Source organism: Polypterus senegalus, chromosome 18, assembly GCF_016835505.1.
Source record: "Polypterus senegalus isolate Bchr_013 chromosome 18, ASM1683550v1, whole genome shotgun sequence".
Classification (NCBI taxonomy): domain Eukaryota; kingdom Metazoa; phylum Chordata; class Cladistia; order Polypteriformes; family Polypteridae; genus Polypterus; species Polypterus senegalus.
The window spans coordinates 8,090,701-8,105,219 of NC_053171.1; the positions used below are offsets into that span (position 1 = coordinate 8,090,701).

The 14,519-nt window shown below is 46.2% G+C and overlaps 1 protein-coding gene across 2 annotated transcripts; it reads right to left on the reverse strand.

Moving 5' to 3' along the window:
* Window positions 1-288: 288 nt before the first annotated feature.
* On the reverse strand, window positions 289-14,187 carry LOC120518580 (e2f-associated phosphoprotein). Of its 2 annotated transcripts, none has more exons than XM_039741449.1 (6): window positions 14,016-14,187; window positions 7,671-7,852; window positions 7,443-7,571; window positions 4,666-4,789; window positions 2,478-2,603; window positions 289-994 (listed from the first exon to the last, which is right to left on the reverse strand). In XM_039741449.1, exons 1-6 carry the CDS (start codon window positions 14,084-14,086, stop codon window positions 742-744), a joined length of 885 nt encoding a protein of 294 aa, XP_039597383.1. In that variant the 5' UTR covers window positions 14,087-14,187; the 3' UTR covers window positions 289-741. The 2 variants fall into 2 exon arrangements, with proteins under 2 accessions (XP_039597383.1, XP_039597384.1); XM_039741450.1 differs by lacking the exon at window positions 14,016-14,187 and adding an exon at window positions 9,716-9,885.
* Between the last annotated feature and the right edge of the window lie 332 nt (window positions 14,188-14,519).

Below are 14,519 nucleotides of genomic sequence, written 5' to 3' on the forward strand. Positions count from 1 at the left end.
AAATGTCAGTCTCCGTCCCTCGTCCCTTTGTTTTGCACACCCTGCTTTTCCCACATCCGGACTCTGAGGTTCGCTCGCTCAACACCACCAAAAACGAACCATAAAAACACACACCTTCTGGATGTTTCCATTTAAACACAACTCACAGACGTCACCCTTTTAAAGTGGTCTGCTTTACCGGCACATTCACGCCAACGTTCTCATCGACAGTAGGCGACTCTTGCATGACTGCCACTTGCCCTCCAACTCCACAATGTGATGTAGGGGGCGCTAAAGAGGAGATTCGAGATCTTTCCAGTATTCTTTAATCAATAAAGTGTAATCAGCTCAGGATGGCGGATGGTGAAGCCCCTCTTTAATATGCTTTGGGCACTTTCTTTTGGAACACAAAACACAACAATTTGGTTTCCCCCCCCTCATAAAGCGTGTAGTGGGCGCTACAAACATCGGCACCGAATCAGGAAACGCGGTGCTTTGTCACTCATTCAGCAGTACAAAGATGTAGTGAGGGTCCATCCACGCTTTAATGGTCTTGAAAGGGTCAATGCTTCAACTTTTAAAGTAGTTCTGCAAGTCCATTAAAACAAATTTGGTCGAGTCCGCAGGCCGTACAAATGAGTCTAAAGTGTCAACGGGTACCAAAAGCTCCTGCCAGCATTGCACCTCATAATAAAAGGACGACTTGCAGAAGTGAATGAAAGAGTCTGAAAGGAACAAGCGGCGGCGCTCAAGTCTTACAGGTCAGCAGTGACTGGCGAGGATGTTGAAGAAGTGATAAACCTCGTCTTTGTCGAAGACGGCCACCTCTGTGGAGCACTCGGAGCATTTCACAGGATGGTACTGCTCTTCATGCTGCGCCTCCTTCTCTTCACCAGATTTCTTGACTTTGTTCTTCCTCCTTTCTTTAGGCATCTTGTACTTTAAGACCTCGTCTTTATTTACAGTGCAGTTCATCACAAACATGGCTCTGTACTGCGTTCTGTACTTTTCGTGCCTATTTGTGAAATAAAAAGCAGATAGCAGTGAAAAAAACACATGTGGGTGAGCCCACTACAGTACTAACATTGGGGGTGCAAAACATAAACTGCCACCAAAATGGAGGTACTGCGGCCACAAGTCACAGCACATTCAAACTGTCAGTCTGTCATTTCATAATCCACTTAGTCCGGAGCAGGCATAGGGCACAAGGCGGGGACAAACCCTGGACAGGGCGCCAGTCCATCACAGAGCAAACACACCCACACACACACACTTGGGCTGATTTAGTGATGCCAATCCAAGGGCAAGTCTTTGGGCTGTGGGAGGATACCGGAGCACCCAGAGGAAACCCACATAGACACGGGGAGAACATGCAAACTCCATGTAGGGAGGACCCGGGACACGAACCCTGGTCTCTTTACAGTGAGGCAGCACACTACCACTGTGCCACCAGGTCACCCACATTCAATTTGGATATTTTTAAAATATTCTTTTAGAAATAAACTGGTTATTTTAATGCTGTTGAGGAAATGATCATTACCATCGCGCTCATGTTGCAGGTGCCTCAGTACATCAAAACCCCAAGCAACTTACCTCAGGGTAGTAAAACACATCAGAAACTCATCTTATGCTTGGGATACATTTTGAAGCACTGCCAATGCAAGAAATGTCCCTAAACCATAGCTTCTTAACCTATGGGTCGAGACTTTTTAGTTTCTCATTATCGGTCGTTCGACTTTTTAGTTTCTTAACCTAAGGGTCGATTGACTTTTTAGTATCTTAATATCGGTCGAGACTTTTTAGTTTCTCATTATCGGTCGTTCGACTTTTTAGTTTCTTAACCTATGGGTCAAGACTTTTTAGTTTCTTTTTATGGGTTGTGACTTTTTAGTTTCTTATACTATGCCACCTTTTGGGTCCTACAGGTTCATGACTTTCTGTTGTATTTGATGTGAAAGGGTCGTGAACAACTACAAAGTGTCTCACGTCAGGTCGCCGCAGGCAGTTTAACCAACTGAAACTGGTCAGCTATGACTATAAACATCAGTAACTTCAAATTCAAAACACAATCAATAGCTTCGAGTACAATGTACACGTACACACACAGTACCGTTATTTGGGGGGCCTCTCAGGTTTCCAAGCACAAAGCTACAGAGGAGGAAGACGTCCCACCTTGTACAAGTTCAATAACGCCACACCAGAAATGGCCTGGAGTACAGACTGAGAAAAGGGCAGAGCGACTGTAAGGCAGGAGCAGATCGCTTCTTCCTTCTCAGACTGACCTGCAAATCCCCTTAAATGAAAGTCTGCAGCGTGTACTTTAATCAGGACTGAACTGCTTGATTTGTAAATTTAAACTGTGGAGCAGAGAAGCCAATTAAAGAAAAATGGCTCTTTGACCCCAGCATTATGGAGGGCACTGTATATATGCTAGGAAGCCTAAAGCAACAGTACTGTTATTAGGAGAAAAACACGGAGGTTGCCGTTTTGAGCCTTACCTTTGACAGTCAATGCACAAGGTCGTCATACAAGCTGGGCAGTTGAGAACGGCATCACTGCTGGGAAGCGGCCGAGACCTTTTCTGCTTCTGATTTTTGACCAGGGACTTGTTTTGCACCTTATACCTGGTTAGGAATATCACAACATATTAATTCCTATTTACCACAAAGAAACCTTCTCAAGAATGACAACTTGTGAAAGGCAGCCATGACAGACACTCACGAAAGAGAACTGCTTCAGAAAGTGGCCAGAACAGGCGAGGGGGAGTACTGGCAATGTGTCTTTTACTGTAATCATTTTTTAAACATTCACCGTATTTTTTGATCACAACTCATAAACACAAGTCTCGCTCAACAGATACAGGCGCACACCATAGAAGCCCCACAATCACGGACTCTCCAAGCACCATCCACAAAGTGGCACCGGGCACATGGCCATAGGCCTGTCCTATGTTCATAAAACCCAGGCAGAAAGACCAGCAAACTCCTATGACTGCTGGGCTGTCTGTACAAGACCTTCGAGTTGATCCGCTGTTCCACAAGGATGGATACTAAATTTTGGACACGGGGATGCAGTCATCCAGACTGTTGTCAAAATGACTTCATCATGTTCACAGAACGTACGAATCTGCCATCAGTGGGCTGCGTTAGTACGTGGAAGGTGCATTTCCTAAATGATCATATAAATATGAAGAGCGAGGAACCGCGGGACACTTCACCTTTGCGACATCTTAGGTGTTCAGATGAAGCAAATGGTTTTCAAGCAAATTTCCAGACTATACAGGCACATCTCAATAAATAAGAATATCATTGAAAAGTTAATTTTTTTCAGTAATTCAATTCAAAAAGTGAAACTTCTATATTATAGAGTTTCATTACACACAGAGTAACGTTTATTTCTTTTCATTTTGCCGATTATGGCTTATAGCTCAGCCGGGTGAAGAGGGTTTCTCTGGCTGGGCATTTTGTTTCAGGTAGCTGGAGTGCCCAGTTGCTCAGGTGGGCCGCTGTGATAAGTCCGAGGAGTTGCAGAAGTGAAGTTCGGGACTTCACCCCGCCAGGGGTCTCAGACGGCAACAGGGACCCGATCCTGGATTTAGAACGTTGGCTGTGCCTGTCGGTAGGACGTCTACTTGTGCTGCTGGGCCCAAAGAGGGTAAGCCGGGGAAGAAGTCGGGTTTTAAAAGGGGGCACCAGGGCTTGTGCATTTTTAACAGATCCCTGCTGCAGATTTCTAACCTCGTTTTAATGACCATACTACGGATATCTTAACCTGCACAAATTTCAGCCAGTTTTATGGAGTTATTTATTTACTTGATTGAAGTACTGCGCTTTATTTTGACCACTGCGTTTGGTGATCAATTTTAATAAAAGCACTTGTCACTTTTGCTCCATCGAGTGTGTGTGTCAGTACAGGACTACCGATGGTTCAGGTCCAAGAAGCAGGGCTACCGAGAGAAAATCCAGCCCCCGGAGCAAAGAAGGTGTGCAGGCCCTCGTGTCTCAGAACGCGGCGACTATGTGACGTACTTGTTTGATGATGTTTTTCTCACTGCACCCAGAACCCCCTCCTCCTCGTAACTTCCCACCGAGCGGGGAATACCCTTGTAGACCACGTGACTTCTCTCCCGGGGCGGCCATCATGAATGTCTCTTACATCGTAAACTGTTGACCACTGCGAAGTACCCTGTGACTCATGTGCCTTTTTAATTTTGAAACTAAACAGACTTGCAAAATTTTTAAAAATACAATAAAAATGAAATTAAATAAATGTTCAGTAATAAAAATTATGGGACGCGGTGGGCTTCATGGGCCCCTGAGCGATGTACCAGCTGCACTCCCCTCTCCTCTGGCCTGCCAAGAAGCTCTCAGATGTAACGGGGAGCGTGGAGCCAACCAGGACCGTAACAATGGTCTCACTCAGGCGTGTGGGTATCGAAGATTAACGTGGAGCACCTCAGCATGCTGGGCCAACTTAGAAATATTCATTTGTACTACCAAAGACGGCAGTCAAGCCTCATGTCAAGTTGGGACTCAAAAACGCTCAAAAGTGTTCTCGATGTTCTCGCTATTTCTGCTTTCCAAGCAGTTACTTTAAGAAAGTGCCAGAAGACGATTAGGCAAAGCAGACCACACAGCCAATCAAGTTGGCTCAGCCAGTTTACACTGCGGCAGCAGAACTTCCTACCCCTGTCTTTGAGCATCCATCCAGGCTTGATGCTGGTCATCTTCATCTGGGTCATAAAATAACTCGTCGTTTGTGGGAATCCTGCGTTGAAGTTTCTTATCTTTCTTTTTCTTTTCCGAGGAACCTGCAGAATAAACAGACAGTTACTGTCATCGTACAATGAACGACGTTTTACACAAGTTTAGCTGGGCCAGACTGAACTTCGATACTGAACAATTCCCGAGTGGCATTAGGGCTGTGCGACGTCTTCAAAAGTTCACATCGTCATTTCAAAACATCAATGGTATACGAGATGATCGGCCGATCCCTGGGGGGAGAGATGCTTGTGGGTTACAAATACCGTAAATACTCGCGGATAAGTCGGGACTTGATTTTACCGTATAATTTGTGGTATTTTTTAAGGTCGGTCGTATAAGTCGAAGGCGGAAAACTCACACTATTGGTCCAAGAGACTGCGATATGCTAACGTCCCCCTGAGAGAGTCACCACGGAGCACACGGCCTTTTTTTTCCCCTCTGTATTGTACCTACGTGACCACACGGTGATAGCCAAACTATTCTGAAGCGACGTTTGCACTGATTTGTGTTTTTTGTATCTCACCCCCTCATACACGTTTATCATAACAGCATCCCATTCTCTTTGATCAGAAGAAAATATGACGCTGGTTTTAAATTAAAAGTCGTTGAAGTAGCGAAAGAAATTAGTAATTGCGCTGCTGCAACAAAATTCGATGCGTCCGAGAAACTGGTGTGAGATTGAAGGAGGTAAGAAGATGGAAAAAATAAAAAAATAAAAAATGTAAGTGTAGTATTTTTAAACGGGCGTGTAAGTCGGGGTCTGATTTTAGGATCAATTTTTCAGGTTTCAACAACAACATTTATTTATATAGCACATTTTCATACAAAAAAAATGTAGCTCAAAGTACTTTACAAAATGAAGAATAGAAAAATAAAAGACAATAAAAAATAAAAAGTCAATTCAAGACCCGATTTATACGCGAGTGCAGTAATCCTCCACTATTTTGTGGTTCAGCTATCACGGATTTATTATTATGATGTTACTTATATCCTTAGCCCGACATCCACATACCATAAGTGTTTACAAAGTGTGCTCTAATAAGTTTACATGTTTAAAGCGTGTGGGAGGTTTATTTATATGGTCTGTCTATAGCGCAGATTTTCACCTATCGCTGATGGGTCTGGAACGTAACTTCTGCGATAGGCAGGGGATCACTGTATGTACAGTAATTAGCTGCTCTGCCCATGACCTGCAGATAGCATCTACTCTACTCTGGCCAGTGGTTTGAGGGGGCGATGGCGATGGCAGGCAGACATTTTAGCTCGGGACACAGTAGTTTTGTCGTCAAACAAACTGCTACAACTCTGTATTCAGTAGTGTTATTACGGTGATTCAAAGGCGATTAGTTCCAAGTTCGTTGAAAAGTCGCTACAAATCACGATGATGTTTTAGCATGAAACTGTAAAACTGCCCCGTTATAAAATGGTTTTGAATAAATGTATACCAACAAGAAACTAGAAGTTACTAATTGACTGGTGAGGAAGGCAGGCTCTATTGTAGACACGGAGCTGGACACTTTGACATCCGTGGCAGAGCGACGGGCGCTGAGCAGACTCCTGTCAATCATGGAGAATCCACTGAACAGGATCATCTCCAGACAGAGGAGCAGCTTCAGAGGCAGACTGCTGTCACCATCCTGCTCCACTGACAGACTGAGGATACCCCACACTATGCGACTCTTCAATTTCAACGTTAACATTATACAAAGTTATTGTCTGTTATACCTGCATTGTTATCACTCTTTAATTTAATATTGTTCTTTATCAGTTTGCTGCTGCTGGCGTATGTGAATTTCCCTTAATAAAGTATCTATCGAATTACTTTTACCCAAACACAGCATCCTCAGTTGTTCACTTTTTACCATCTTCTGAACAGGTCAGGTCAGGTCGGGGAGTCTGCTCTGGCACAGCAGGTTGCCGTACCCACCATAGATCAAACAGCTCAGGGTCCTGGTTGGCAAACCCCCTAGGCAGACACACTGTCCAGTCTCACCTCTCAGAAATGACCCTCTAATTTGCCGCAGCCTTGGCCTGGTCCAGTCACTCTGGTACTCAACAGTGAGGATCACCCTCAGGGAATCGCGCCACATGACCATAGTGGCGTAACTGTCGCTCCCTCACAGTGCAGAAACCCCGCAAAACAGACAGCAACTAAAAGATGCTGTGGGGGAAAAACCTGGAAAGTGAAGAAACGAGAAATCTGCTGGAAGCGAGGGGTCGTAGGGCTCGATGCAGATATTGTGAGCGAGCAGGGGATATGCGACCACATATGAGGGATTACCGACTTGAATTTAGTTGAAAATGTTCTGTTCCAATACTTTTGCTCACTCGAAAAACTGGAAGGTTTAACCCAAAATGCGCTCTGTTCTACGTTGTTTGACGTATCAAAATGGAAAGACCAGGGAATAAAAGCGGAAACTCAGATCTGTCTTCTCAGCTTCATCTTTTGATCTCGCACACTAATGTCTACAGTGTGCAGCAAACACAAACTCACTGGCCTTGCTGTTCCTATACTTTTGGAGGAGACGGTAGATGGTTAGAACATTAGGCTGTCAGTAAAAATACTTCCTGGAGGAACACAAGTCTGTATATCTCTTGAAATCCAGAGAATGGCGACGGCTTTCAAGGGGACTGAATAGTTTTGTATAACACGCTGAGGGAGCAGGGAGCCGATTCCTTGGCACCACCGCCTGTACTCACTTGCTGCGCCATCCTCATCCGAATCGCTGTCAAAATAGATGTCTTCGTAATATTCGGTGGTCTTTCCTTCTTGGGCTCCATTGGCTCCATCTGCCACCTGCTGCTCCCTACTGCTGGAAGTGCCAGCCACTGTGAAATGAGACAGAAGTCATGTGATCAGTGCAGTCAACCGATTCAAAAAAAAAACGCAATAATTAATAACAATTAATTAATAAAAAGAGTCGTCACCTGGCACAGGGCAGGCCCAGCTGCTCTCCAAGGACTTTAAAGTGCAGTCCAGTTCGGCCGTCATCTCTTTTTCAAATTCATCCTCGCTGGACGACTCGCTCTCTCCCGTCAGATATTCTCGCAGCAGTTTGCGCTTCTGGTCCGGCGTCCCGTGAAGCAGCACGTCCAGCTCATCTTCAGAGCTACAGGAGTGAAGAGACACCGGTGAGGACTGCGTGCGTGACGAGCTCCTTCTGCGTCTCTAATCCCCGACCCCCGTAAGGTGAAAGGGAGCAAGAAAACCGCACGTGTCCTTGGAGTATACAAGTTTGTGAACATGCGGCCTAACTCGAGCTTTTGTTTTAACTGCAACTCGCTTATTAAAATCACAATTTGTCCTTCCTATTTGAAATGAATGGTGGAAGGGCAATTACGGTATATACTCGCATTTATGTTCTCCCACGGATAAGTCGGGACTTGATTTTATCGTATAATTTCTGGTATTTTATAAATGTCAGTCGTATAAGTCGAATGTGGAAAACTCACACTATTGGTCCAAGAGATTACGATATGCTAACGCCCGCCTGAGAGAGTCACCACGGGGCACACAGCCTTATTTTGTACGTAGGTGCGGTAATGCGCTGTATCAGTGTGTGCTCCTCTCTCTATTGTGCCAACGTGACCACACGGTATTTAATACCCGCACTATTCTGAAGCGATGTTTGTACTGATTTGTGTTTTGTATCCCACACCCTCGTACACCTTTATCGTAAGAGCATCCCTAATCTACGATCAGAAGAAAATAGGATGCTGGTTTTAAGTTAAACGTTATTGAAGTAACAAAAGAAATTAGTAACTGCGCTGCTGCAACAAAATTCGAGGAGTCTGAGAAACTGATTTGAGGTTGAAGGAGACAAGGAGGTGTAAAAAAAAAAAAAAATTAATTAACGGGTGTATAAGTCTGGGTCTGATTTGATGATCGATTTTTACGCAACTATATACGGGATACACAAAAATTGAGCAGGTGAAAAAAAAATAAGTCGTCCCTTATGGCAAAGGATTAAAAGAACGCGCCACCCAAAATGTTTTTTGATGTCACTTACCCCACGGAGTCTGTAGAGATGACCGAGAAAAACTTTGAATCTCACGTTTGTGTTCATGCAGAATGGAAAGAGCATCGAGTGCGTTTACATGCACACACATCACCAGGCAATGGCAGCTTCTTAAAAATCTGCATTTACAGGTGCAAGCGGAGTTAATAATAATAAATCATAATATTAATAGTAATTCTTTATATTTATGGGCGGAGAGGTGGCTCTGAGGCTAGTGATCTGCACTGGTAATCGGAAGGTGGCCGGATCGAATCCCGTAAAATGCCAAACAGGACTCTGCTCTGTTGGGCCCTTAACCTGCAATTGCTCCATCCTGGGTATGACGTTAGTCTGCATCCAGCCTGGCATGTGGGCCCTCCAACCTGCAGGGAAAAACTTGGGGGTTGGTGGCAAAATTGGCACTTCAGCCACCATAAAAAAAACCTCCCACTGGTTTATTCCATCTGAACTGGTGTGGTGCTGCGGTGTCACCCGTCACATGGCTGCACTCGGGTCCTAATCTGGATCCTGAGTTGGTTTGTCGTGTGGTGGGTGCAGCGTGTGCTCCTCCTAACTTCTCTCTCTTTACATTTCTAGAGTGCTTTTCTCACTACTCAAAGCGCTTCAGTGAGTGGGGAGCCACTTCATCCACCACTAATGTGCAGCGGCCACCTGGCTGATGCGACGGCAGCCATTTTAATAATACATTTAACACTAATAATACATTTTATTTATATAGCGCCTTTCCATGCTCAAGGCACTTACAGAATATAAGAAAGAACGTCAGGGTATACAGTATATAGCATTGTACTAAACCAGATAAATAAATAAAGAAGATTACGACAGTGAATTCAGAGAAAAGCCTAACAGACAACATCATTGGTGATCTGCACACACACACAGGTGACGTGAGCATCTTGACATGGAGGTAAACTGAGAGAAGGGGAATAAAGTCAAGTCGAGCTAAAAGCCTACCTGAACAGATGAGTTTTAAAAGAATTCATGGAGTCAGCTGACCGGATTCATTTCGGGAGGTCATTCCAGAGTCTGAAGGCCCTGCTGCCACCCATGGAGTGTCGATTAGTGTGGGCACAGAATCAGAGGACCTTAGTGGGCAGACAGGCACATAGTGATGGAGAAGGGCACTGATGTAGGTTATTAGTAGGATTTTATATTCGATTCTGTAAGACACGGGGAGCCAGTGAAGACGGAGCAGGATGGCTGTGATGTGCTCGCTGCTGCTGGTTCGAGTCAGGACTCTTGCAGCTGAGTTTTGAATAAGCTGGAGCTGTGATATAAGATTAAAAGGGGCACCAGCCAGCAGCGAGTTACAATAATCGATACGGGATGTGATAAAAGCAGGGACAAGTGTCTCAGCGTTAGAAAAGGAGACGAAGGAGCAAATTTTATGGCCAGTGCATTCACCACATGTGAGCTGTTAGATGGTGAAGTGGTGAGAGAGAGAGAGAGAGAGAGAGAGAGAGAGAGAGAGAGAGAGACAGCCAATCAGAGACAGGGGTTGATTAGGGGGCCAGAATAATAATAATAATAATAATACATTTTATTTATAGGCGCCTTTCAAACACTCAAGGACACCGTACACTTTACACAACACCCAACACACAATACAGTACAGTGTTTACATAGAGAAGGCAAGTTTAAAAAGATGAGTTTTAACTGAAGACTTAAACAGAGAGAATGAATTAATGTTTCTAATCTCAGGAGGCAGTGCATTCCAAAGTTGGGGGGCAGAACGACTGAAAGCTCTGTTCCCCATTGTGGAAAGACGAGCGGAAGGAACAGTCAATTTAATTGAGGAGGATGATCTAAGAGTACGGGAAGGGGTGACGATGTGGAGAAGGTTAGACAGGTATGGGGGGGCTAAATCATGAATAGCTTTAAAGGTTAGCAGAAGGATTTTAAACTCGATGCGAAACTTGACAGGGAGCCAGTGAAGTTGATGCAGAACAGGAGTGATGTGGTGAGTAGAAGGAGATCTCGTGATAATACGGGCGGCTGAGTTCTGGACTAATTGAAGTTTGTGAAGAGGGAGACCAAAAAGAAGAGAGTTACAATAGTCAAGGCGAGAGGTGACAAGGCTATGAACAAGAACTGCAGCAGAGTGAGGGGTGAGAGAGGGGCGGAGACGGTTGATATTACGTAGGTGGAAGTAGGCAGATCGTGTAATAGTATTGATGTGTGACAGAAAGGAGAGGTTATTATCCAAGATGACACCAAGACTTTTGGCCTGAGAGGAGGGGGATAGAGTACAGTTATCAATTATAATAGGGAAGTTATGGGATTTGGATAATGTGGATTTTGTACCAATAAGAAGGATCTCTGTTTTATCACTGTTGAGTTTAAGAAAATTAAATAATTGATCTTGGCCACCAGGACAGACCCTGCTCTTTATACCAAGGCTTCCCAGGGATCTTTAATGACCATAGAGAGTCAGGACCTCGGTTTGACGTCTCACCTAAAAGACGGCGCCATTTTAACAGCACAGTGTCTCCCCCCCCCATCACTGAACTGCGGCATTGGGATCTGCAGAGCCAGCGCCCCCTGCTGGCCTCACCAACACCTCTTCCAGCAGTAACCCAAGCTTTTCCTAGATGGACCCCCCATCCCAGTACTGGCCGGGCCTGAGCAGGCCGAGCTTTGGGTGGGTGACCTCTTCTGAGGTGATGTCATCAAACTGCGTTAAACGTCATCATCGGACACCACGGATCTGAAAATTAGGGCTGCTGATGTTCTTGTGTTTTAAACAAACTGATGCTTCCTTCCAGGTCTCCTTTACCGCATCACACGTGGCGCACTCTTTCATCGATTGAGCGGCGTACCGATACGTTCATTTCTTGCATGGGGGACGACGTCGACGCTTGGATTTTAGCTTCAATCACGCGAGTGGGGTTTGAATTTTGGTTTGTGAAGTCACTGGAGGCTCTGATGGGGGCTCCTGAGAGACTGAGGGAGGGGTCCGAGTGTCGAGAGGTTTACTGACCTCGGCGGTGAAATTCATGTGACTCTTCCTATGATGTCAGGAGACGGATTGGGAGAGCATGGGGTTCATGAGGTCACTGGAAAAGGGGTATGTGGCACAAAAGGACAAAGGTCCAAGTCTTTAGAGTCCTGGTGCCCCCTGTTTGTGACACATGGATGCTATAAGACTGGACTCCTTCATGTGTGTCTCTTCGGAGGGTCCTTGGGTGTCGCTGGTTGCTCACGGGGTCCCGAATGAGGCACATGACCTGCATTGTGAGGGAGCGTCATTTACAGCCATGTGGGGCGATTACCCGAGGGTGACCCGAGTGGCTGGACCAGGCCAAGGGGGCGCCCACTTAACACCCGGATGTGGCAGATAGAGGGTCATTTCCGGAGGGTGGGACTGGACCGCGTGTCTGCCTGGGGGGGTTGCCAACCAGGACCCAAGTTGTTTCGTCGTATGATGGGGTGGCAATGCGCTGTACCAGTGCCAGCTCCAAAACTTGACCATTGCTTTGTGTGTGTTTGCCAAGCTCATCCGGCAACGTTCTCGACGGTGTCGGGATTCAAGAGGCTCCCAGAACGGAAGTAGCAGCCAAGTCTCATTACTAATCATCCATATTTGGACACAATTTAAGGGAGTGAACACCATAAGAAAAGGCAAATTACAAAGAACGTTCACATTTTAAGGGTCGGACAAAAGAGGCAAATTTCCAAATTTTTCTAAATACTTCTGAAGGCAAAATAAGAGACGATAAAGGCAAATAAGGAGGCCTTTTAGACGCAACACTGGGCCATTTATACCCATGCCAGGTGACATGAATGCCACTGGTGATGCCATTACAGTGGCACCTGTCAAGGGGCGGCATACACGAGGCAGCCAGTGAAACTTTCCTGGACAAGCGTAAGGACCGGAGTGACGAGGGCTGGACGACTGGGTCAGAGCACCTCCAAGATGGCAGGTCTTGTTGGGTGGTCCCAGTATGGAGTGGTTAGTGCCCACCCTAAAGTGGTTCAAGGCTGTGAACTGGTGACACGGGTCACTGATGGATGTGCGGAGCAATAGTTGACCCGCATGGTCCGATCCTACAGAAGAGCTTCAGTACCACGAAATTACTGAAAAATGTAATGCCAGCCATGAGCGAAAGGTGTCAGAACACACAGGGCATCGCCGCTTGCTTTGCAGTCACAGACTAGTTGGTGTGCCCACGCTGACCCCTGCCCATTGCCACTGACAGCACCTGCAAAGGATACACGAGAGTCACAACTGGACCACAAGGCAATGGACGAACGTGTTGAATGTGATCTGAAGCGGATGAATCCTGGTGTCTTTAATATCATGGGATCGGCCGGGTGGGTGCGTGTGTGTCCTTTAAGTGGGTGAGAGTTGGCAGCAGGATGCATGGGAAGAAGGCAAACCTGGCAGTGTTCTACTGGGAATGCTTGGCTCCTGCCAGTCGTCTGCAAAGCACTTACACCCCTTCACGGCAACGGGACTCCCTAAAGGCAGTGCCCTCATTTTGCAGGTTAGTGCGCCCTGTCACACAAAGAGTTGAGGTTGGTGACTCCACAATTCCCCAAACTGAGGATCTGTTGGATGTGCTAGGAAAAAAAAAAAAATCACATCCATTGAGGCCTCACCTCGCAACTTGCTGGGCTTCGCAGAGATCTTGGTGCAGGACCCCCACTTCTGAGGGTTTGTGGCGTCCATTTTATGTCTCGATGGGTCAGTCAGCCCGAGGGGGACCTCCACAACACCACCAGGCAGGCAGGGGATTTCGAGGTTGTGGCGGATCGGTGTATTCGTGAAAATGAACGGAATGAAAAACCCCGCGACCACTGCGGTACCCCAAAACTGAACTTGGGGAACCCCCCGCTGTTGTAAATGGTGCAGCCGAGAGTCCGAAGTTAAAGAAATCGGAAATTAAATTAGACGTGACATCTCTTTGCCAGCGACTTGCTAGAACATGGGCAGCTACGGAACCTCAGGTGGTCACCTCCGTGCTACGAAACGAAACAGAAGCACTCGGATATTCCGTTTTACTTTACTCTGCGCTACTGTGCATAAAACCGACAAGTAGGGCACAAAAAACGAACGGTAACAGCCAGAGGGGTGCAAAATGAGGACCACGAAGATGCTGAACTTTCTTACAAATAAAAGTTTAAACGGCTTAGAGAGCGTCAGGAAGGTTTGGTTGCGAACGAGCAAAAGCAGCTTAACCTCACAGCACGGCCGCGTTTCCAAACAGCCCATGAAGCGTTTCACTCCCCCCAAATCCCCACCGGTCCATACCTGCTGCTTGCCCTCTCCTCGTCACTGAGCTCCTCGATCTCGTAAGAGTCGTACTCGTCCCTTCGGTTCATTGCGCGCGTCTCGTCGGGTCCGTGGACCTACCAGCCAAGCTTTGGAATTTCCTATGTAAAGAGGACGCCGGTCCGCTGCCGTGGCAGGCGGAAGGGGCACAGAGACGCGCAAATCAAGGGTTCCGCTTTATGAAAGGCCACGGTGAAGTGGAGCCACATTTGCGGTGACACACCACCACTCTCTGCCGCGGCGTCCCGTACGCTTCTACGATTGGACACTATTATGTTTTTTAATAATGTGAGACTGTCATGAAAAGGATATGAAAGTACTCGCCCGCCTTTATATTTAATATTTGGAAAATAAAGTCAAAGAACAGTTCCTTTGTTCTTTCCAACTGCTGAGATGTCGCGAGCCGCCCGGGGTCTCCATTGTTCTTTTGGTATTACCATTTATACATTATATTATTACAATACATATAACAAATATACAGCA